At 49.4% G+C, this 22,627-nt stretch overlaps 1 protein-coding gene and 1 pseudogene across 2 annotated transcripts; one reads left to right on the top strand and one right to left on the bottom strand.

Annotated features, from left to right (window-relative positions):
* LOC136548709 (heat shock 70 kDa protein, mitochondrial-like) overlaps nt 1-13,974 on the top strand; it is a 37,653-nt pseudogene extending 23,679 nt beyond the window's left edge.
* A 613-nt stretch (nt 13,975-14,587) lies between these two features.
* On the bottom strand, nt 14,588-17,949 carry LOC136551858 (protein DEEPER ROOTING 1-like). Of its 2 annotated transcripts, XM_066543399.1 has the most exons (6): nt 17,725-17,949; nt 17,555-17,636; nt 15,430-15,917; nt 15,155-15,329; nt 14,995-15,050; nt 14,588-14,884 (listed from the first exon to the last, which is right to left on the bottom strand). In XM_066543399.1, exons 1-5 carry the CDS (start codon nt 17,728-17,730, stop codon nt 15,031-15,033), a joined length of 771 nt encoding a protein of 256 aa, XP_066399496.1. In that variant the 5' UTR covers nt 17,731-17,949; the 3' UTR covers nt 14,588-14,884; nt 14,995-15,030. The 2 variants fall into 2 exon arrangements, 1 of the variants encoding a protein (XP_066399496.1); XR_010782679.1 differs by lacking the exon at nt 14,588-14,884 and having other exon boundaries at nt 15,000-15,050; nt 15,155-15,349.
* Between the last annotated feature and the right edge of the window lie 4,678 nt (nt 17,950-22,627).

The raw sequence follows: 22,627 nt of genomic DNA, 5'->3' as shown, positions 1-22,627 counted from the left end.
GCGCCGGAAGGAGAAAGCTTCCCCGATCCACAACCAGGTGAGATTGTGGTTTTCGAGGATTTCTTCAAGCGGGGTTTTGGGGTTCCAGTGCACCCTTTCCTTCAGGGGCTCTGCTTGTATTACGAGATTGGGATTTGCAATCTGCATCCCAACTTGATTCTTCTTGTCTCCACCTTCATCCATCTTTGCGAAGCTTATGGTGGCTTCCAACCCCATTTCGACCTCTTTTGCCATCTGTTCTATCTACGGAAGAAAGGGAGCGGGGGCTCGAAGATAGACGGAGGTGTATACCTCAACCTGTGTGACGGTATGAAGGCCCAATACTTGCACTGCCCCTGGAACCTCACTGGATGAATGGTACAAGAAGTGGTTCTACATCCGCGAAGAGCCGAACACGATCACCCTGTGCGACGTGGGGTTGATTTCGGAGAAGAAGAGCAGCTGGTCGGAGAAGCCCGAGCACTTAGAGCAGATCGCAGAACTACTCGGGATGATCCCATGGGGAAAACTAGATGGCCCAAGTGTGGTCGGGAACTTCATCAGCCGAAGGATCTAGCCCTGCCAGAAGAGGGTACATCCTGGCTTCGAGTACCAAGGGAGCGTAGATCCAACGAGGACCAGAAAAGAGGCGCTCGACAAGATAGAAGTCAAGGCCAGGATTGGGGAGCTATTTAACCTAGTCGATCTCAATTATGTCAGGTTAAACGACATCGAGCACGCCTTCAAGCTGGCCCGACCTCCCCCAAAGGTAAATGATGCTTCCTTGTACCTGTAGAATTATGTTGTAACAAAAAATTGACGGTTGTCTCCTTTATGTTTCCCAGAGTAATGGTCATGACCGGGCAGCAGTGTTCGTGTCTCCGCCCCCTGGTGTGGATTGGCTGCAAATTGCCGGCCCAACCGCCTAGACCAGTGCTAGGATCGAAGACGTCGACTGGGCGGTACTCGGGGTTGGGGAGGATGCAATGGCCAGGGCTACTAGCAAGCGGCCGGCGGCCAACAAACGTCGCCAGGCCATCTTCCCCCTCTCAGACGATGAAACAGAGGATGCAGACATCTTCTGACTCATCCCTCGAAAGAGGAGGAGACAAATGGAGTCGACAGAACAGGGTGGCTCCTCTGTGCCAGCAGTGATTGCATCACCGACCACTGCAACACAGAGGACAAGCGGGGGAAGTATCGAGCACCAAACCCCGGCGCCAGTACCGGTCGTGGAAAAAGACCCGGTGGAACCCACCGAGCACGTGGAGCAGGCGCAGTCGAAGAGACGCTCCTTTGCCACGTCCTTCCATGCTTCCAAGCTGTAAGTATCTGTAACTGTGATGTAAGCTTATAATTTGTATTGAATACTATTGTCTTCTGAACTTTTATCTGGTATATTAGGTCGGCGTCCACCGAAAATCCTGACCAGCTAGCCGGGTGTGGCATGGCTTCACTAGTACTGGCGGAAAGAACTGCTCAGCAGCCGGCTGTGGAGGAACCTATAGAAGAAATTCTGCCAGAACCTCAGTAGATGAGCAGCCAGACGACAGTCCCCGAGCAGCTGGTCGAGAAGAGAGCTGAGCCAAGTACAAGTGCTCCGAGCACTAACCCTGCTGAGGTGGATACCTTGGCGCCAAGGGAACCAGACCAAGCCGAGGAGCAGCAACCGGAGTTGGCACAGAGCACGCTTGCCGATGCTACGGCTCGTGGGAAAGCCATAGTGGTCGCAAAGACTACAGACTCCAGACCAGCGCCGCCCCCTGAACAAGAGGTCGAAGAGGATGAAGTAGAAGAGATCCTGGGCCGTCTCCAAGATAAACGACAACATGTATATGTGTCGCGCTGGCAGAACGATGAGTGGGTTATGCATGAAGAAATCCCAGAGGTCGAAGAGACCCTAAAAGTTGAACGAGCAGCAAAGCGTCTGGTGATAGAAGTCTAGGTATGTTTGGCTTGACCACTTGACCCTGTTATGTAGTTGAACTGTCTGACTTAGCTTGTTTATATGCAGGACTTGATGAAGACCGCAAAGTACTGAAAGAGGTGCTTCGACCAGATTGAGGGAATCACGGCGAACAATAGAGAACTGGCGGCCGAGGTGGAACGCTTGCGCCGCCAACTTGAAGCCACTGACTAGGAGAGGACAGAGCGAGAGGCACAGAACCAGAACCTGGTCGGACAACTCAATAACAAAGAGCGGGAAAAAAACAAGTAAGTTGTCATTTTATCACAGCAAGTGTATGACACGCGTTGTTGCGTTGTTGGTAGTGACAGCTATAATGCAGGCTTAGAAGCTGAAGTAACCCGCCTCCAAGAGGAGAATAGCCGTGTGACCACAGAGTGTGGTTGCCTGAAGGAGGACAACGAGAAACTGGCGCGCAACCAGTCTCAACTCCAGGACCACACCACCAAAATGAAGGAGGAACTAAAAAGTAAGTATTCCAGACCACCTTTCTCATTCTGTTGCCCACCTTATCTTGTCGTGCCGTTACATTTGATGTCTTGTACGGTGTGTAGTTTTAAAAGTCAATGCCAAGAGGCATCTAGAAGCCATGATGAAAGAGCGTGACGGCTGGAAAGCACGATGCCTCGAGGCCACCGAGGATCGGGACACATGGAAGAACTGGTGCCAGGAAGTGGCAACTGGCATTTTGCCCATCCTCGACCTTATCGACCCGGTGCTCACAGAGGAAGAGCCAAGGATGCCTTAGCTAGGACTGGTCGAGAGATGCAGACAAGCATGGGGATGGTTCCAAGAGTTCGTGAAGGAGATGGGTGAGTACACGGGTGCCCATGTGCTAAGCATGGTGCGTGCCCACTACCCCTTGATTCATCTCAAGCGCTTGGAGGCTAGATACTCGAAGGAGGTAGACCCAGACAAGGCGGAGGAGCTTCGGATGGCCTAGCTAGACCTATCGTCAAAGATAATTGGTGACATTAACCTGTGTGGAGGTGGGACAGCACCTATACAGGGTACGCCATTGACAAGTTAGCTGGAAACGCCATCAGTTGCAAGCCAACCGATGAAGCATGTGGTCTCGACCAGCCAGGCATCGGCGGGGCCATCCCCTTCAGCTCGACTAGCATAAGAGTCCCCGAGACTCGAATAGGATATCAGAAGGAGCGAGCAGTAGGTGCCGCATGCCCCGACCAGCCAATGTAATAGGCTTAGAGCTGTAGAAGGAGGACATAGTTGTGTTATTGTAAACTTGGGCCTCTTCAGGCAAGCTTATAATAACGTAACTGTATATCATTATAAGCTTGTTTGCTTTGTATAAAACATATTTAAGCTTAAAACTTATGTTGGTGTAACTAAGTGAGAACATGTTAACGTTCTGTTTAGTTGTACCATTTTGCTCGACACATCATCCCAAAAAGTTTGTGCGGCCCTAGTTTGCCATGTGGTCGGAGTGTGAGGTGCGTGACCTGTGCACACGTAGACGCGGACAAGTCAAACCAAGGAGGACCTACAAATCACCCGTAACGTAGAGAGCGGATCCCATGCACGTGTTGGGAGGAACCGGAGACAGGTCCTGCTCCAAAAACCGTAGAAGGAGTGGTGGTCGGCTTTTACTAGCTAAGTTAGAATAACCATAAATTTCGAAGTGACACATTAGAGTGGTCGGAGAAATCATAATAGCTTTATTGAAGTAAATCGAAAGTACAAGAGGGGTACATATCTCAGTAGTTAAGCATAGAAACGTCTAAGCTTGTCGATATGCCATGAGTTTGGTACGTCCGTACCGTCCAGGTGAGCTAACCTGTAAGACGTTGGACATGTGACTTCTTTGATCATGAAGGGCCCCTCCCATGGGGTTGCGAGTTTATGGACACCAGCTTAGTTCGTCTTCCACTTCAGGACCAAGTCCCCGACCATAAAGAACCGCTCTTTAACGTTCTTGTTGTAGTACCTGCACAAAACAGCAAGGTATTTGGCCGTACGTACACAAGAATCGAGCCGCTTCTCTTCTGCGCTATTCACTTCTAGCTCCCGTACTTCATTGGCCTTGCCTTCATCAAAGTTCTCTACCCGTGCTGATCTGAAAGCTATATCTACAGGGAGGACTGTCTCAGCGCCGTAAACCATAAAGTATGGCGAGACGCCAGTGTTACGACTGGGCTAAGTTCTGAGGCCCCAGACCATGGCTGGTAACTCTTTGAGCCATCTTCTGGGAGCTTTGTCATTTTCTCTATACATCCTCTTCTTCAACGCGTCCAAGATCATGCCATTTGCTCGCTCGACTTGTCTATTAGCTCTAGGGTGCGCCACCGAGACGTATTTTACTACTATGCTCCTTTCATCGCAGAAGTCCCAAAAAGCGTTCCCAGTGAACTGAGTACCCTGATCGGTGATGATGCTGTTGGGTATGCTGAAACGATGGATGACCTGGTCGAGGAACGTGACAGCCTTTTCTGAGGATGCCTGTATCAAAGGCATGTATTCTATCCACTTAGAAAATTTGTCGATCAGCACAAAGACGCATGTAAATTTCCCTAGAGCTAGTTTGAAGGGCCCGATCATATCCAGTCCCCAGCATGCGAAAGGCCAGGAAGCTGGTATTGTCTGGATCTCATGTGCTGGTATGTGGATTCTCTTGGCGAAGAACTAACAACCCTCATAGTGGTGGACTAGCTTCTCGGCGTCGGCTACTGCTGACGGCCAATAGAACCCTGCTCGGAAAGCCTTACTGACCAGCGTTCTTGAGGCCGCGTGGTTACCGCAGGAGCCAGAGTGGATTTGGTCTAGGAGATGTTTGCCATCCTCCTGGGTTATATACTTCATCAAGATTTCCTCTTTTGCGTTCTTGCGCCATAGCTTGCCATCGACGAGTAGGTACTGCTTACTACGACGCATCAGGCGCTCATTTTCTGTTCGATCAGTGTAACCACTGCCATCTGTTAGGTACTTGATGAAAGGTATTCTCCAGTCGGGCTCATGAGTGGTCGGAGGTGGCTTGGCGGTGCTTGACGCTAGAACCGTAGCCACCAATTGCTGGTCTGGAGGCTTATCTACCGTGGAATCTTCCTCTTCGATGGAAGGCGTGAGCAGGTCTTGGATGAATACGCCATGTGGGATTTTTGCTCGGGATGATCCTAACTTTGACAGTGCATCTGCTGCTTGATTCTTGTCCTGGACCACGTGTATGTACTCGATGCCATAGAACCTGCCTTCCAGCTTTCTAATCAATTTGCAGTATGCATCCATCTTTTCGCTGGTTGTGTCCCAGTCCTTGTTGAGTTGGTTGATGACCAGAGCAGAGTCTCCATAGACATAGAGATGTTTAACGCCAAGCTCAACCGCAATGCGCAAACCATGTAGGCATGCTTCATACTCAGCGGCATTATTAGATGCTGGAAAATAAATCCTGAGGACGTACCGGAGCTGCTCCTTGGATGGTGACACAAAAAGGACTCCTGCTCCCACACCATTGATGTTGAGAGAGCCATCAAAGTACATCGTCCAATACTCGTCTAATCCGGGAGAGATAGGCGTGATTAAGTCTGTCCACTCGACGATGAAATCGACGAGTGCCTGAGACTTAATTATAGTGCGGCTTGCAAACTCTAAGGAAAAGGGGCATAGCTCCATTGCCCATTTGATGATGCGCCCGTTCACATCCTTGTTGCTAATGATGTCTCGCAGAGGGTACTCAGTCATGACCACCACACGATATCCATCGAAGTAGTGTTTCAACTTTCGGGATGTTATCAGTATGGTGTAGATCAACTTCTGAATCTGTGGGTACCTGGTCTTAGACTCATTGAGTACCTCACTAATGAAATAGATTGGTCGTTGTACCTTGTAGACATGGCCGGGCTTGTCTCGCTCGACCACCATGGCTGTGGAGACCACTCGATTAGTAGCCGCAATGTAAAGCAGGAGTGTTTCGTCTTCTCTCGGAGCAGTGAGGACCAGAGGTGACATAAGGTATTGTTTCAGCTGTGTGAAGGCAGCGTCTGCTTCCTCCGACCACTCAAACTTTTCAGATGCTTTAAGTAGTTTAAAGAACGGTAATCCTTTTTCACCTAATCTTGATATGAAACGGCTGAGGGCGGCCATGCATCCGGTAAGCTTCTGAACATCCTTCACCTTTTTGGGTGGCTTCATGTCCAAGATGGCTTTGACTTTCTCTGGCTTAGGGCGTATGTCGTCATGACTGACGATGTTGCCGAGTAATATGCCAGAAGGAACACCAAAAATGCACTTCTTTGGGTTTAACTTCCACTGGAATGTGTTAAGGGCTGCAAAGGTGCGTTCCAGGTTGTCAACAAGGGTATGTACTTCCTTGGTTTTGACAACTATATCATCAACATAAGCCTCGACGAGGTCGTCTTTTATCTCGTCTTTGAGGCAAGCTTGTATAGCGCGTTGGTAGGTAGCCCCGGCGTTCTTGAGCCTGAACGACATGGTCATGTAGCAGTAGGCGCCGAAGGGCGTGATAAAAGATGTCTTGATCTGGTCATCCTTTTTGAGAGCGATCTGGTGATAACCAGAGTAGCAATCGAGAAAGGAGAGCAGCTCGCAACCGACGGTTGAATCTATGACCTCGTTTATACGAGGTAAGCCGAAGGGGTCCTTAGGGCAGTGTTTGTTGAGATCAGTGTAATCAATGCACATTCTCCATTCATTATTCTTTTTGTGTACAAGAACCGGGTTGGCTAACCACTCTAGATGATACACTTCTTTGATAAATCCGGCTGCCAAAAGCCATGTAACTTCTACCCTAATCGCCTCCTTTTTGTCACGAGTGAACCGTCGTAGCTTCTGCTTGATAGGTTTGGCCTTGCCGTTGACATTCAAGGAGTGCTCGATCAAGCTTCGAGGTACACCGGGCATGTCAGCAGGTTTCCATGCGAACACATCCATGTTGCACCTCAAGAACCTGACGAGCGCGTCTTCCTATTTGGGATCTAGGTTGGCCCTGATAAGGGCCATTTTGCTAGGATCACCGTTGACCAGCTGGATCACCTTGTGCTCCTTGAACTTGATGTTCTTGCGTGGAGCCTCAAGCTCCGGGATCTCCAGGTGGTCGGTCGAGGTCTTCTTGGCGTTGAGCATGGTCTCAGCCATGCGAATAGAGAGGTCATGAGCCTCTGCTATTTTGAAACTGTCGTCTTCGCAGGTATAGGCTGCGTACACATTGCCTCGGAGGGTTAGAACTCCTTCCTCGGTAGGCATCTTGAGCACCAGATACCTGTAATGAGGTATGGCCATGAACTTAGTGAGCGACGGTCGACCAAAAATAGCATAGTGGGTGCCGTCGAAGTCAGCGACCACGAAGTTGACGTAGTCGGTGCGAAAGTGGTCTGGGGTCCCAAACTGCACAGGTAGCGTGATCTGTCCGAGAGGTGTAGAGCTCTGTCTGGGGAGAACACCCCAAAACTGTGCCTTGTACGGCTTGAGGTCCGCCTGAGCTATCTTTAGGGCGGGCAGACTGTTCTTGAATAGTATATCGATGGAGCTGCCGCCGTCGATCAGTACTCTATCGAACTGAACCTTGTTGATACAAGGATCGAGGACCAGGGGAAAATGCCCTGGCTCAGGTATTGCGGCCCATTGGTCCTTTCTGTTGAAGGAGATTTCGCGGTGAAACCACAGAGGGAGCCGTAGATCGGTGAGGAGGTTGTTGGTGTTGGCCACATTCAAGCACGCGCGGGCGAGCAGCTTGCGTTCTCGTTTGGTCTCGATGGACACTTTGCCTCCGATGATGGTGTGTACGCGATCGGTTGGCTTGACATACTTGTGACGAGGGTCCGCATCGTCGTCGTCGTTATCCTCGTTGCGCTGTTCCCCTACGTCGTTAGGCTTGTCGGATGTATCCGGAGCCTGTTGACACATGTAGATAGACTTGAGAACGCGGCAATTCTCCATGGTATGGTTTGACTTAGGATGGAGCTGGCAGGGCCCTTTCAATGCTTTGGCATAGTCGTCTTCATAGTTACGACGTCCGCCACCCTTTTTAACGGTGTTGACCTTACCGTCGTCTTCCCGAGCACGCTTGCTCCTGTAATCGTCATGGCGGTTACGTCGCTGATTACGTTGGTTGCGGTGGTCGCAGGAGTCGTTGCGTTGGTTGCGGCGGTCAAAATTGATGTTCCGACCATGGTTGGCGCGGTAGTCATCGCGGTGTGGGGGGTGGTCGGAGCGTGGAACCCTTACTGCTTCTTCAATAATTATCTTTTTAGCGTCGTCGGCGTCCGCATATTTCTTAGCGGTGGCCAGGAGCGCTATAACCGATTCAGGTCTCTTGCGGAGGAGCTTGTCCCTTAGAGCATCGTGGAAGCGGAGGCCAGTGATGAAAGCCTCGATTGCTTCGTTGTCGGAGATTGATGGGACCTTGATGCGCATCTCCAAGAAACGCCGGATGTACTCGCGCAGTGGCTCGTCTTTCTGATCTCGAATCCATTGCAGATCGTATTTGTTTCCCGGTTGCTCGCAAGTTGCAATGAAGTTGTCGATGAAGGCATGCTTGAGCTCCTACCAAGAGTCAAAGTAGTTCGCCGGCAAGCTGACCAGCCATTGGTGACCTGCATGGCCAACAGCGACTGGGAAATAGTTAGACATGACAAGCTCGTCAGCCATGGCTGATCTACATGCAGTCTCGTAGAGCATGACCCATAATTTGGGGTTTTCCTTGCCGTCGTACTTCTGAAGTTTCTTGAGCTTGAAATTCTTGGGCCATATGACTTGGCAAAGGTGTGGAGTAAACTGCTTCAAACCCGGTGGGCCATGGGTAGTGTCATATTCCATACGGTGATAACTTTCGTGGGATGCTCGATCACCGGCTCTCTGGTTGATGCGAGCGCGCAGATCACGTCCACCGAGGTAATGGCAGAGATCGTTATTGCCATCGCGGTGATCTCGATTGCTATCTGGATTAGCCCTGCGACCGTGGTTATCGTGGCGATTGTCGCGGTTGTCCCGGCGATTATCATCCCAGACGTCGCGGTGGTTGTCATCCTGGCCACCATCATGGCCACCGTTTCCGCCTTGACGGTTGTCTGATGGGTCGTTGTTGCGCGAGCCACGTTGGTTGAGTGGCTATGAGCGACTTGAGTGCTGGCGGCTATGGCTTGACTCGACTGAGACGGATGGAGCCCGAGCTTGGTTTACAATTTCCGCGGTCTGGGCCATAGCAGCCGTCCGATAGGCTTATATTTCATCACGAACTGCTTGGGTTTCCGGGGTGTTGGGTAGCCATTGCATTGTCGCCATGGTGACGGCTACATTGGCACTTGGAGTCCTGAAGACCTGTTTTTCCCCCACCCTGTCGAAAGCATCGTTGAGGTCACGTGGCTGGACCCTTATGCGTCGTGCCTCCTGGTCTACTTCGGCTTCGATTTGTCGGCGATTAAATCGGTCAATATTGCGTGCTTCGTGTGCAGTCCTTTCTTGTTCTATTTTGCCAACTGCTGGCGGTTCGTCATTGCTGACAACATGGATCAAATCCCCTCGTCTTGGCGGGAAAGACGGGAATTGTGAGAACCCCGGGGTGTGGTCTGGGATATCCAGATCGTACTTGACGCCTTCATCTTCGTGATGCTAAAGCTCGGTGTGGACAGATGCATTAGATGCGATGCCAGACGAGGAGCTGGAGTCGCCCTCTTGGACTGTGTGGACGGATCCTTCTTGATAATCTTCAATCTGGATCATGTTGATGAAGTTGCGTGGCTTCGGCCGAGGTCGGTGCATAAAACACAGATCCAAGCGACGTTGTAGGTTGTACGCGTAGTTGGAGGCAGCGTTTCACAGGCCGTAGGGCTAGACCTGGTGGTTCTTCGTTGAGGCTTCATACTCGGAGAGCCGGAGACCCGTCGCGAAGGCTGGCCGGCGACGAGCAGAGCGCCCTTCAGGAGTAGATGTGACCACGAGATATGTACCAAGTCGTGCAGGACGACTGGTCCAAGCTGGTTGGGTAGATCTGTTGTGGGGAGCAGTTACCTGCTCATTAGGTTGACTTTGAAACATACTTACCAGAGCTAGGGCTTCAGTGAGTTTGGTGCCGACCCGATCGATGGAGTCGAGCAGGTCGGTGTTGTCGATCTGCTTCCCTTTGTAGCGGGGAAGCGGATGACGAGTTGTCGGCGTGGCTGAAGGTGATGCAGGCATGGTCGGAGCCAAATGTACCGTGGTCGGAGCCAGATCCATCGTGGTCGGAGCCGTATCCGTCATGGTTGGAGCCATATCCATCGTGGTCGGAGCCGTATCCACCGTGGTCGGAGCCATAGCCGATGCAGGTGAAGCAGTGATCGGCGCAGACTGAATCCACGCCTCCTCTGGGGTCATGGCGATGAAGTCATCGGAGCCGGTGATCCAGGTGATCTGGCCAACGGTGAACGTGAGGCTGTTCGGCGTAGCCATGGAGCCGGAGATGATGACCATCTTGTTTGCTTGGAGAGCAGTACGCACACCCCCTACCTGGCGCACCACTGTCGACAAAATATGGTCGGCAGTCTACCTAGGGGTATGCCCAAGGTAGTAGATTGTCGGCAGACAGATGTGTAAGCCACAAACAAGACGGTGACGCAAGACAGACACGAGGTTTTATCCAGGTTCGGCCGCCAAGAAGGCGTAATACCTACGTCTTGCGTCTGATTTGTATTGCTGTATGTCAATGAGAGATGTTTTTTAGAGGGGTCCCCTGCCCGCCTTATATAGTCAGGGGGGCAAGGTTACAGATCTGGAAACTAATCCTAGTCAGTTACAATTATCATACGTGGTCGGATAAGGATTCCTATTCTAACCGACCAGGATCTTGCCTGATCACCAAATCTGCCTTGACTCCTTACGCGGGACTCCGAATAGGTTGGTCGGGCCACGCGTCGTCTTTTGGTGGACCGGACCCACCGATCCGGGCTGGCCCAAGCTTAGCCGTAGGGGTATAGGGGTTAATACCCCCACAGCCAGTGTTCATCAGACCATACCGATACCCACCGAAACTCAAGGATGAAATCGAGCGGCAGGTTCAGGATATGCTGTCACAGGGCCTGATCCGTCCAAGTTCCAGCGCATTCTCTTCGCCTGTGTTGCTTGTCAAGAAGAAGGACAGCACCTTCCATTTTTGTGTTGATTTTCGCCAGCTCAACGCCATTACTCGTAAGTCCAAGTACCCGGTGCCCATCTTTGACCAACTGATGGACGAACTGTCTAGCGCCCAGTGGTTTTCCACTCTGGACCTCCGCGCTGGTTTCCACCAAATCCTCCTGAAAGCAGGCGAAGAACATAAACCTGCATTTCATACTCATGTGGGGCAGTATGAATTCTGTGTGATGGCTTTTGGACTCACTGGCGCGCCGGGCACATTTCAAGGTGCCATGAATGTCACTTTGGCACCTGGATTGCGACATTTTGCTTTGGTCTTCTTTGATGACATTTTGGTGTACAGCAGAACACTTGAAGAGCATGTTCGCCATTTATGTCAGGTCCTCTCTTGGTTATGGGCTGACTAGTGGAAGCTTAAATTATCCAAGTGCAAATTTGCTCTGCAAACTATCTCATACCTTGGTCATGTGGTGAGTGCTGATGGTCTGTCCACCGATCCTTCTAAGGTTCAGGCCATTATGGACTGGCCAACTCCACAATCAGTCAAGGAACTACGTGGCTTTCTGGGGCTGGCTGGATATTACCGCAAATTTGTCAAGAACTTTGGGATCATGGCAAAACCACTCACAGAACTTCTGAAGAAGGATCGCCTGTTCGTCTGGACCTCAGTTCATGCTTCAGCATTTCAACTTCTAAAGAATGCATTGTCTACTGCACCAGTACTAGCTCTGCCGGACTTCTCCATTCCATTTCACATTGAGACCGACGCTTCTGGTACAGGAATTGGAGCAGTCCTTCTGCAACGCGGTCATCCACTTGCCTTCATCAGTAAGCCACTAAGCCCCACAAACCGAGGCCTGACGGTCTATGAAAAGGAGTATCTGGCGATTCTCATGGCTGTTGATGCCTAGCGTCATTACCTGCTCCAAGCAGAGTTCTTCATCCACACCGATCATCAGAGCCTCACACATCTTAATGAGCAGCGGCTTCATACCGCATGGCAACAGAAAGTGTTTTCTCGGCTTCTCGGACTTCAGTACAAGATTCTATACCGCAAAGGCAATGAGAATGGTGTGGCCGATGCGCTCTCTCGTCGCCAACACGCGAAACAGCTCCTGTCTGTATCTTCTATCAAGCATCAGTGGTTGGAGCAAGTTGTCGCTGGGTACCAGACAGATCCTCGTGTCATGGAACTGTTACAACGCTTGGCAGTACAGCAGGACTCTACAGGCCCATTCTCCTTGCTTGCCGGTGTCATTTGCCATAAAGGCCGTGTTTGGCTGGGCACCAACAAGGAGGTTCAACAGTTGGTTCTCCAGGCTTTTCATGCTGAACCAGTCAGGGGGCACTCCGGAGCACCTGCTACTTACCAGCGCATCAAACACATCTTCTTTTGGCCGCAACTCAAGAAAAACGTCTGGCAGTTTGTGTAGTCCTGTTCTACATGTTTACAGGCGAAGCCTGACCGTGCCAAGTATCCAGGGCTCCTCCAACCATTGCCTGTTCCCTCGGAATCATGGGAGATGGTGTCGATGGACTTCATCGAAGGCCTGCCGACCTCTGGAACTGCAAATGCAATCTTAGTGGTGGTTGATAAATACTATAAGTTTGCGCATTTCATACCGCTCCGTCACCCGTTCACGGCAGCAACAGTGGCCAAGGTATTCTTTGAACATATTTACCACTTGTACGGCTTACCCAAGTCTATCATTTCGGACCGGGATCGTATCTTCACCAGTCAGTTTTGGCTATCACTATTCAAGTTGGCTGGTACAACACTCCGCCTCAGCTCAGCCTACCATCCGCAGACCGATGGCCAAACTGAGCGAGTAAATCAGGTTCTAGAGACTTTCCTCCGTTGTTTTTCTCATGCATGCCCATCCAAATGGAGCAGCTGGTTGTCGCTTGCCGCCTTTTGGTACAACACCTCTACACATTCAGCTCTGGGCCGAACACCGTTTGAGGTTCTCTATGGGTATCCTCCTCGACACTTCGGAATATATGTTGCCTCCTTGGCTCCGGTTCCAGATCTGCAGACCTGGCTGACAGACCGCGAGCTCATGCAGTCCACCATCAAGTAACATTTGGAACGTGCTCAGCTATGGATGAAAAGGCAAGTGGACAAAGGCCGTTCTGAACGCTCTTTTCCAGTGGGCGCACAGGTGTATTTGAAACTGTAGCCGTATGTTCAGTCCTCCATTGCACGACGTTCCTGTAACAAGTTGGCGTTCAAATTCTTCGGACCTTTCAAGATTCTGTCAAAGATTGGTCCAGTGGCATATAAGTTGGAGCTTCCACCAGGGGCAGCTGTTCATCCTGTGTTCCACGTGTCCCAGCTCAAGCTCTCCCCAGGGTCACAACATGTAGCTCCAGTTCTGCCTTCTGATTTTGCACCACTGCAGGTCCCTGTGCGTGTTCTTCAATGTCGCTGGTCAGCTGGTGACCGCTCGGTGGAACAAGGCCTCATCCAGTGGTCACACGCACCGATCGAGCTCGCCACCTGGGAACCCCTCGACGCCCTGCGTCAACAGTTTCCCAGGGCGCCGGCCTGGGGACATGCCGGCTCCAAAGACTGGGGGAATGTCAGCACCCACTCCCTGCTGGGCCTGGTACCACGACGACTCCTTCAGGCCCACCTCATGGCTCGCCAAGCTCCGGTCGGCCCAAGCGGATCCGGCGGCCCAACCAGAAGTATGCAGATTCTCTGTGAGCGGCGTAGGCACTAGTATATGTATCCAAGGCAAGAGAGAGAAGGACGAACAAAAATTGTATCAAACATTCTGTTAATTTCAATCATGTCCTCCGAACTGCTTACTGTTCTTCCTCTGCTCCTCCTTTCCCATCCTCCAAGTTGCTGATCCTCACATGCAGGTGGTTCACAATCAGGAGGATGTCAGGGTGGTGGTTACCAGGCTCCTGAGGCCGAGTACGAGGAGGTTAAGAAGTGAGGAGGCTGCGAAAGAAGAAACAGCAGTGTCGCATTTAGAATTAGCTATATATTCTTTTGAGGACGCAAGATAGCCCGGACGAGATGTAACCTGTGCAGGCTGAATAACATTCTCTCGTATCTCATGGGTTTTCGTTAGGCTGCTTGTTTTCTGACGTGTGGCTCGTGAACCGCGATCTTGTGAAACGGTGGCTGGCAGTGGACTCCCGCGCCAGCCCCGGACCCGGACGTGACGCCTGTCTCTCCCCCCCTGTAAGTCTGTAACCGAGAGAGGAGGCCGTCGCTGAACCGCGGCATCCAGTGATATGTCCATGGCCGTCGGAACGCAGCCGTAGAAAAGTCATCCCGGAGACCCGGACGACCGCTAGGCATGGCCGGAGAGACGGCGGAGAGGAACCGAGGAATCTCGCCAGACGGAAGCCGCGTCCGCGCACGAGTCCAAGGAACGTAGAGCCAAGGAACATGCTCTTGGCGATCGGAAGATCTGCAAGCAGGGCCGGTTCGGTGCGCCGTGCTTTCCCAATCACGCAAGCACGAGCGTGGCTGCTCTGAACTTTGGTCGAGCCTTGATGGAATTGAACATGTCGGCAGAAGATTTCAGAGAAGGATACAAATGAACTTTGGTCGAGCCTTGAAATTGAACATGTCATGTCGGCAGAAGATTTCAGAGAAAGGATACAAAGAGGAATAGGAGTAGCTAGGAATGTCAACGGCCAACGGCACTCTGAAAAAAATCGGATGCCTTCTTGACAATCTCATAGCCAAGAGAAGCAGACATGGAATAGGATCATCATAATCCAAATTACAGATGGTACATGATAGCTTCATGCTTACATTATCCCATAATTCCTTCTATATATCATATATATCGCGTCGTGAATGCACCAAGCCCCCGCCAAGACCTTCGGAACCTGAGCATCCAATAAACCAATCAGGCAACCAGGACAACCGATCAAATGAAAGATCGATGATGCGCTAATATAAACCTGAAAGCTCTATGGTTCAGAAGACAAGTGCATACCTGGCCTAAAAGAAACAAACATAACCACACGCGCCTTTACATTTCAAGCACAATAACTGAAAAGGCAAGAAAAAGGACATAAATTGAGTCCCATGTGTAAAAGAAATGTGATGCGCATGACTGTCATGGAATTTCGCTAGCGAATTAGTATAGTACTTACAGTCTGAATCAGTTTTGACCCACTTTGCGCCATCATCGTCATCAAGATCACGCAGCGCATCCTCAAGGCATTCATTGATCTCTTTCTCGTCTAGCTTCCAGTCCAAGTGCCTCCTGGTTGCTACCGTGTTGGAATTCTGTGGGTGTATTTTCTTCTGCAGGATTGCCTTGAGCAGCTGCAGCGATAACCACATAGCTAGTATGTGAACGAGATGCAAATAAGGCGCAGTGACTGGTAAGCTACTACTACAAATTTAAAGAAGAAATTGGCTGTACCTTCTCCATTCTTGATTGGGGGAAAGAGTTCCTTGGTTCCAGAACCGGGGTGGTAAACCCGCCCTTGCACGCGAGTAATCTAAGGAGCGAAGCCATCGATCTTGGCTTGAGCTTAGCACTCTTTTTCTTCCCTACTATTTCTCTCGCTTTGCTTATGATCATCTCCCTGTTCATCAATTGCTCCCTGTCCCTGCGCTGCTTCTCGTTGTTATCTTCACCGTCATGTTCTTTCGAAGCTACCTGTTCATCTTCACAGGAGCCCTGAGCTTCTGCTTGACCATTGCCTTGCAGGAGCACCTCGAATTCTCTTCGTATATTGTCTACTTCCTCCTCTGTAAACTTGGCGGGATCTTGCGTCGCCTGAACATTCGCTGAAGAGCTCTCTGCTACTTCTTCCTCGAGCTGCTTGTTTCCAAATGTCCCAATTGCAAGCAATGATTGGGGCCAATCACTGAACTCATCGTTGCGACTTTCTGATACGTTGCCACCTGCGCATTATTAGAAGTAAATTAGTTTGCCAAATCAGTACACAGAAACAAAAAAAAATCTATGGTCCTACGTGAATATATTAGCATAAATTGGAACATGGACCACTAGTTTTGGTAATTTTAAATCGCTGTTGTTGTTTTTCGAAAATCAAATCGCTGTTGTTTTCGTTAGCCCATCACTGATTGGAAACATGTTTGCCCTGTTTTCGTTAGCCTATCACTGATGAGAAACATGTTTGCCCATGCTTACTCCACACCACGATGTTTCAACCCGAATATCATGCTGGTTATCACCCAATCACATAGCAGCATCCGAAGATGTTTACCACCGTACCATCTGGCCTTTCTAAGAATAATAAAGAACAAAGAAATGAACCACTGGCCTTCAGATATGATCCCTTAGTAGGGAACCATCCGAGGTAAGCATTCTGTGTTAGAAATGTAACTCAAGTCGACAATTTTGTATCATTAGTACGGAACCATCCGAGGTAAACCTCACCTCTTTCTCGTACTAGGGGATGAAAGAAAGGTTTTGAATTATAGAAAATCAGAAAGTAGATGCAAAGAAAATGAAGGAAAAGAACAAACATAATGGCATGTACTGTAGCGCACTAGCGCTCATGCATATATCAACTGCTATATATTTCCTTAGCATATTATTATTGGAACATATTTGTGAACATATCAGAACCCACAGTGTTGACTGTTGACAGATAGGAGTATGACTGAACCATCGAAACTGATACGTGATCAGCAAAATGAACACCAGCATTGCCGGAAAAAGAACTATGACAGGACTTCGAGTTGAGTACATTATCTTTTCCTTTTCATTTCCTTCGAAAAGGCAACTCAAAAGAACTTGCTAACAATAATCACCTTTCCGAGAAGCATATAGAACTATAGATCATGAAAAGAAGAATAGAGTACTGAAGTAGAACGGTGAAAGGAAGAAGCAGACTCAAAGTCCCCGATCATCTTATTCACTTGCACTCGTTAAGGGTCAAAGCCCCAATTTGCACTAGTTTTGGTAATTTTAAATCGCTGCTGTTGAAGTAGAACGGTGAAAGGAAGAAGCAGACTCAAAGTCCCCGATCATCTTATTCACTTGCACTCGTTAAATCTATGGTCCCAATTTGTGGCTTTACCTGCCATAAAAAAAACACACCTCCTTCTCACCGATTCAACGCTAGAAGTGCTCCTCCTGTTAGCACCATTTTGTGTGGCTGCGCCACCGGACACAGAGCCGGGAGCCGTGCGAGAGCCGCACCAAGCAGACCGTAAAGCAAGGAAGGGAAAATTTTGGGAAAAAAACATTCACCTCCGAAACGGGCATTTTAAAGCGCATCAACCATGCAAGAAAACTAATCAAGAGGATACACTAATCAAAGCTATTTATATGCATTCATGCAAGGAAATAGAGAGATCAAGAAGTTGATACGAAGGAGAGATATTCATGAGAGAAAAAAGAAAGTTGAATCTGCTATGCAAGCTAGAATACTTCAAATAAAAACCTGAAGCGGCGTATGTGCGCTAAATAAAGATTGCAGACATCAAAAGGAATTTCTCTCCGACAAAGAAAGCTATGAAAGAATTTTCAAGCGAAGGAAGTGAAATATATATTTGCAAAGTAGGCTTACGATAAGCCGGTGCGGAAGAATTTGCGGCAGATCGCTTTGGTTCTTGCTTCCCGCCGATCTTGTTGGCTACCCAACTGAAAATCTGCGGGAGAAGAGAGGGAATTCGCCGTCAGGAACGATCGAAGAACAAACAAGGACTCTGCTAATGACATATGCCTTTAATTTCACACCTTCATATCCTTAAGAACTGGAGAGTGGAGACCACCACGGCAGCAGCACACGTCGTTGGAATGGGATGAGGGATCAGCCTAGCAGGAGTGGAACGCCCTAGCTGAGAGTGAGAGCCGGCCCGCCGGCAGCGGCAGATATAGGCAAGCAAGGTGCAAGGGTTTCTTCGGTGGCGGCAATCGGCGATATAGGATTGGCGCACAGAACCGAGTAGTAGCTTAGCTTATTGGTGGAGGTGGAGCACCGGAGCTAGCTATTTGGCTGTGCTCAAGTTCCGAGGCTCGTTTTGAAGCGTTCGGCCGCAGCTGGCATGGCCGGCGTGATAGCTACTGCTGCTGCTGCTACCTCACGTGGCAAGTCACGTTGAGGTGAGGTGAGATACTACTAGCACTGTAGAAAGATGATCCCACAAGCTCACTTGGGCAGAAACAACAAAGCTGGGACGGGACGGGACGGGACGGGTAACTGCAAAACGGCAGCGTGAGTCATCGTAAATTTTTAGTTAGAATAGTATTTTTCTCTCCCATCAAATCAGTTAACAGTAATAATCCACGATCATATGCTATGGTATCAGCACCCGCATGCTGTAACCCCGCCTAGCGGCTAGTCTCTCGATGCTACAGCTAGTAGGTTGGCTTGTCAAGAGCATAATCTAACCAAGAAACTACTACTACTGGTTAATTAATTATTATGAAGCCCGAAGCTGCATGTCCACTGCCCCACATGGAGCGAATGAAAAGGGTGTGGTGTGGGCGCGCGCGCGCGATCGAGGGCCGAGGGCAAGTTGCGCACAATTGTCACGACCGCGCCGCAACGGATCCCATCGCGCCTGGTCGGGCCCCGACGCGTGTGTGCCAAACCACGTGTTTATTCCTTAATCTCGGCACTAAGCAAAGGGGTTAGCAGCACGAGGGCGCTTACGCCCCTGCAGGCGTACGTACCGCGGCGGATCATCCCAACCTTGACGATCATTTCTTCTCTCTCTCTCTTTTCTTTCTTTCTTTCACCAACTTGGTATCGATCGACTAGCAAGGTGCTGCGCTGCTGTGCTGTGGTAGGGGCAAAACCGCAGCGCTGCAGGTATCCCATCTTCTCAGCCGCAGCCGGTGCGATACTGCTATCGATCCACCATTCACCCGTCGCATCCAGGCGGTGTAGTCGCTCGTCGTCTCTGCTCGCCGTCACGTCTCCGAACAGCGGCCGCCAGGCGGGCGTGCAAGGTCGCCGGCCGCGGCACTGGCGAGTGGCGACCAACAGCAGCCTGCCATGCCTCGCCTCATCCAGGCCCCGGCGCCCCGGGCATGGGCCACGCGGCCCTTCGTGGAAAGCCTGTGTATGGGGGACGCGTGCGTGCGCGCGCCTGCACTCTGCACGTCCACGACGGCGATGGCAAGGTTCTGTACGTCGCGATCGACGTCCGCTCCGATCCGGCCGTTGCGTCTGTCCTTACGTGTGCCGACCAGCCTTGGCGACGCGAGTAATCACATAGGCCTGTCCGGAGAAGCTCGTGGACGAAGGGAAACCTACCGGTGCGGATGCCACGTGCTCCGCCGCTGCCAAACGTCACCGTTGTTTTAGCCTTTCCAATATATTTGTCTAAACGTCGTTCTAATAATCTCCCCCTTTTTTAAACTCATCTCTAAAAAATGAAATTCCAGTTATTATGTCCTCGGTCAAACACTCTCTCATCTCTTATCTTCTTTTTCAAAATCACATGAAGGTTGTTTAGATCACGGTCACATATAATCACACCTAAAGTGCGGCGAGTTGTGGCGGTGGCGTGGTTTTTGGACGCCACACCCTGTGGCGAGGTCTGTGCTGTAAAAAAGTGTGGCAGCCTCGTCGTTTGAGTCACCAACCAAACAAACGCCGAGATTCTCGTGGTGAGCCATAGCTATGGCGTGGCGGCTAGTGGCATGAGTTTAAGTAGTAGTAGTTGCTGTTTTTCCATGTGCTTAGCCTCCAGGGTTACCTGCTTGTAGGCATTGTCAATACCAGTTGGTTCCAAAAGAATAGAGATACAAATGTCTAAAAACTCACATTATCATTGTTTAACCACATTTATAAAAAAAAACATTATACGTCAAATAGATATACTATTAAAATATATCAGATAATCAATCTAGTTATATTTATTTCGTATCACAAGTATCAGTGCTTCTAGAAATTGCATCTGTAGTGAGTCCATAATTGATCAAAATCTGGCACTTTCTATCTTGCCAAAAAGTTAAGATTGGGAGTGGGTTTTAAAATCTCTTGGAGATGCTATAAGACAAGTCAATCTGCTTAAGTAATACTTATTGCGGTAACAGTGGGGCACATTATAAACGATAAACAGTAGCCTGTAAGTTGAAAATATATCAAATACACTTTCTCAGTAAATAGTACTACTTCATAAAATTTGTTGGGAACTTTCAGAGCAATCCTAAACACTAATAATTGCGAGTACGTACTGCCGCTGCAGACAGAACGGCGAGACGCAGACCCATCTGCTGCATCGATCTGTATCTTTCTGGTATCGGCAGCACACTAAGTGTCGATTTGCAGTGGTAGCATCTGGATCAGTACGTGATGACTCTGACGAAGCGATACGACAGGTGATAGACACGGGAAGGACAGTACCAACAAACAAGTCTCGCACGTGTCGCAAGTACGCACAATGATGCACTCCAAAAATCGCGTGGATCGTCGATCGGGTTACAACATTACATAATAATAACTGGTGGCTCGATAATAATGTAGGGAATTAATGGACGGACGTACTGCGTGCGGCCTCGGGCCTGTGTTTCCTGGATGCGATCGTGCAAGGGACGGACGACGAACGAAGAGCATGTGGTGCGTGCCGGGGCTTTTGGCGACGAGAAGATAATAAGGATCGACTCGATCGGCGTCGTTGTCCCCCGGCGCGCGCGCTGGCCTGGCCTCGAGATGCATGAGCCACGTACGCCACGCCACGGCGATATATCACCCTGGAGTGGACTTTTCTTCGCTCGCTCGATCGATCGGGCGGCAATGGGCAATGGCAATGCGTGCGTGCGCCAAACACGAAGAGAATTTAGATGGAATTGAGTTGGAATCCCCGCGCGCGTCTCAATTCCCTCGCCTGATCGAACTGGAAACACTCCGTCAAGCATGCAGTATCGGGGAAACTGTGCGACGTCCGACGACTTGGCTGGCTGCGACCTGCGAGGCGTTCGTCGTGGGAGAATGGTCAAATTGAGCTACGCGTCGTGGGAGTGAAGTGTGTGGATCAAATGGTCCCGTAGATATGGAGGATTAGTGGGCAGCTAATTGTAGCCACAAGCTAGCTGCCATCAATAACCTCGTATACTTGTACTAGTAAAAACTTGTTCCTGCTCCATTGACTCGTGTCTCGATCTGTTGTGTTAGTATCAAACAAGGAATGTATGGTGGTCCTGAATGAATGTTCAATCGCCGAATGCGTTTAGTAAGACTGAGAAGGAGGTGTTTCAACATTATTATTTCTTGGTTGGACCCTACAATTCCGTACAGAACCGATGATTAAGGTATTGTTTACATCAAAATTTGGAAGGAAGAACACAGGAACTCAAAGCTTTCAAGATTGTGTCATCGAGGAATCGATTGCACAAGGATCGGTGGAACTAGAATCGGTTCTCTTCAAATGACATCAGCCGATAACGTCAACGAGCTACAGTTGGCGTCGGAAAAAATATGTCGGACGCTACAAAAAAAAAGATTAGGATCCAAGTTATCTTAAGTTAGGAATGTTTTCTTTTATTCCAAATATCGTAATGAACCATGTTTGAATATGATTCATGATTAGGTTCCGGATATAAATACTGGACCCCGGCTATTGTAAAAAAGGATCCAATCAATCAATACTAATTACTTTTTCGGTTTCACGCCAACCCTTAGTAGTAGGAGTAGTGTAGATCTCGGCGAGTTCTTCAACAAACAAAGTTGCATCGGTCCGACCGACCTCCGGCTTGTCTGTAAGTACCGTCATGGCTTATACCTCTGTTTGTAAGGCTGCATCGGTCCGGCCGACCTCTTATGAGCTCTAGTATAAGCTAGTTATCGATCCTTATCTAGTTCAAGTACGGCTGCATCGGTTAAGTTCGACCTCAACTGCTCGAATTAGACTAAGGTCAAGTTATCGGCTCTACTTAAGAGTGGCATCCTTCGGGTAGATTCATTAAGTTACCGATCTTGTTGATGCTCTTATTGTCATTAGTTTCAGTAATATCAACCTGCCCGATCGAGATCGATCTAGATCGGCCTCACACCCTTTTAGTCCATCATTTATTCTGTCACATTGCGATGATTCTTACTTTAAACGATGGATTATGTTTTATCGGTTGTTCTACTTCGAACTTGATCATGCGTAGTACGCGGTTAAGGCATGTCTGATCTTGAGAAGGTTAACAGGCTAGTTGAATCTGGTCTATAGCTCGCTATTATGGATGTAATGATCTGATCGATCCCCACTGTTAGTACTTTAGATCGGAGTATGCTGGTTGGTAGATTTGCTTTCGACTAGGCATGACCCTGAATGTTTGCTATGCCTACATCGGCTAAATAGACGATCGTCCGTACTTTAACGCTTATAGTGTGTCTTCATGATTCTGTTAAATGTGAATAGATCTGTTTACTTTAAAGGTTTAATCTGTTATCTTTATTATGGCTGCCATCGATCCGGTCGAACCCCACTGTTAAGGATAACGGGTTAGATCTGATGAATTTATAGACATGTCCATGTTAAATAGTCGATTGTTCACATGCTGTAATTCTTTTTCTACCTGAATCGGCTATTTCAACCGATTCGCCTGTGCTTTCACACATCTAGCATGTCTTTCAGAAACCTGTCAATATATAGATGATCTTATGGGTTCTTTGGCTTTAGTTTATTGTTATCATCATAGC

The sequence above is a fragment of the Miscanthus floridulus genome, chromosome 4 (genome assembly GCF_019320115.1).
Source record: "Miscanthus floridulus cultivar M001 chromosome 4, ASM1932011v1, whole genome shotgun sequence".
In the NCBI taxonomy this organism is placed as follows: Eukaryota; Viridiplantae; Streptophyta; class Magnoliopsida; order Poales; family Poaceae; genus Miscanthus; species Miscanthus floridulus.
This window is presented reverse-complemented; position numbering and strand designations above follow the sequence as displayed.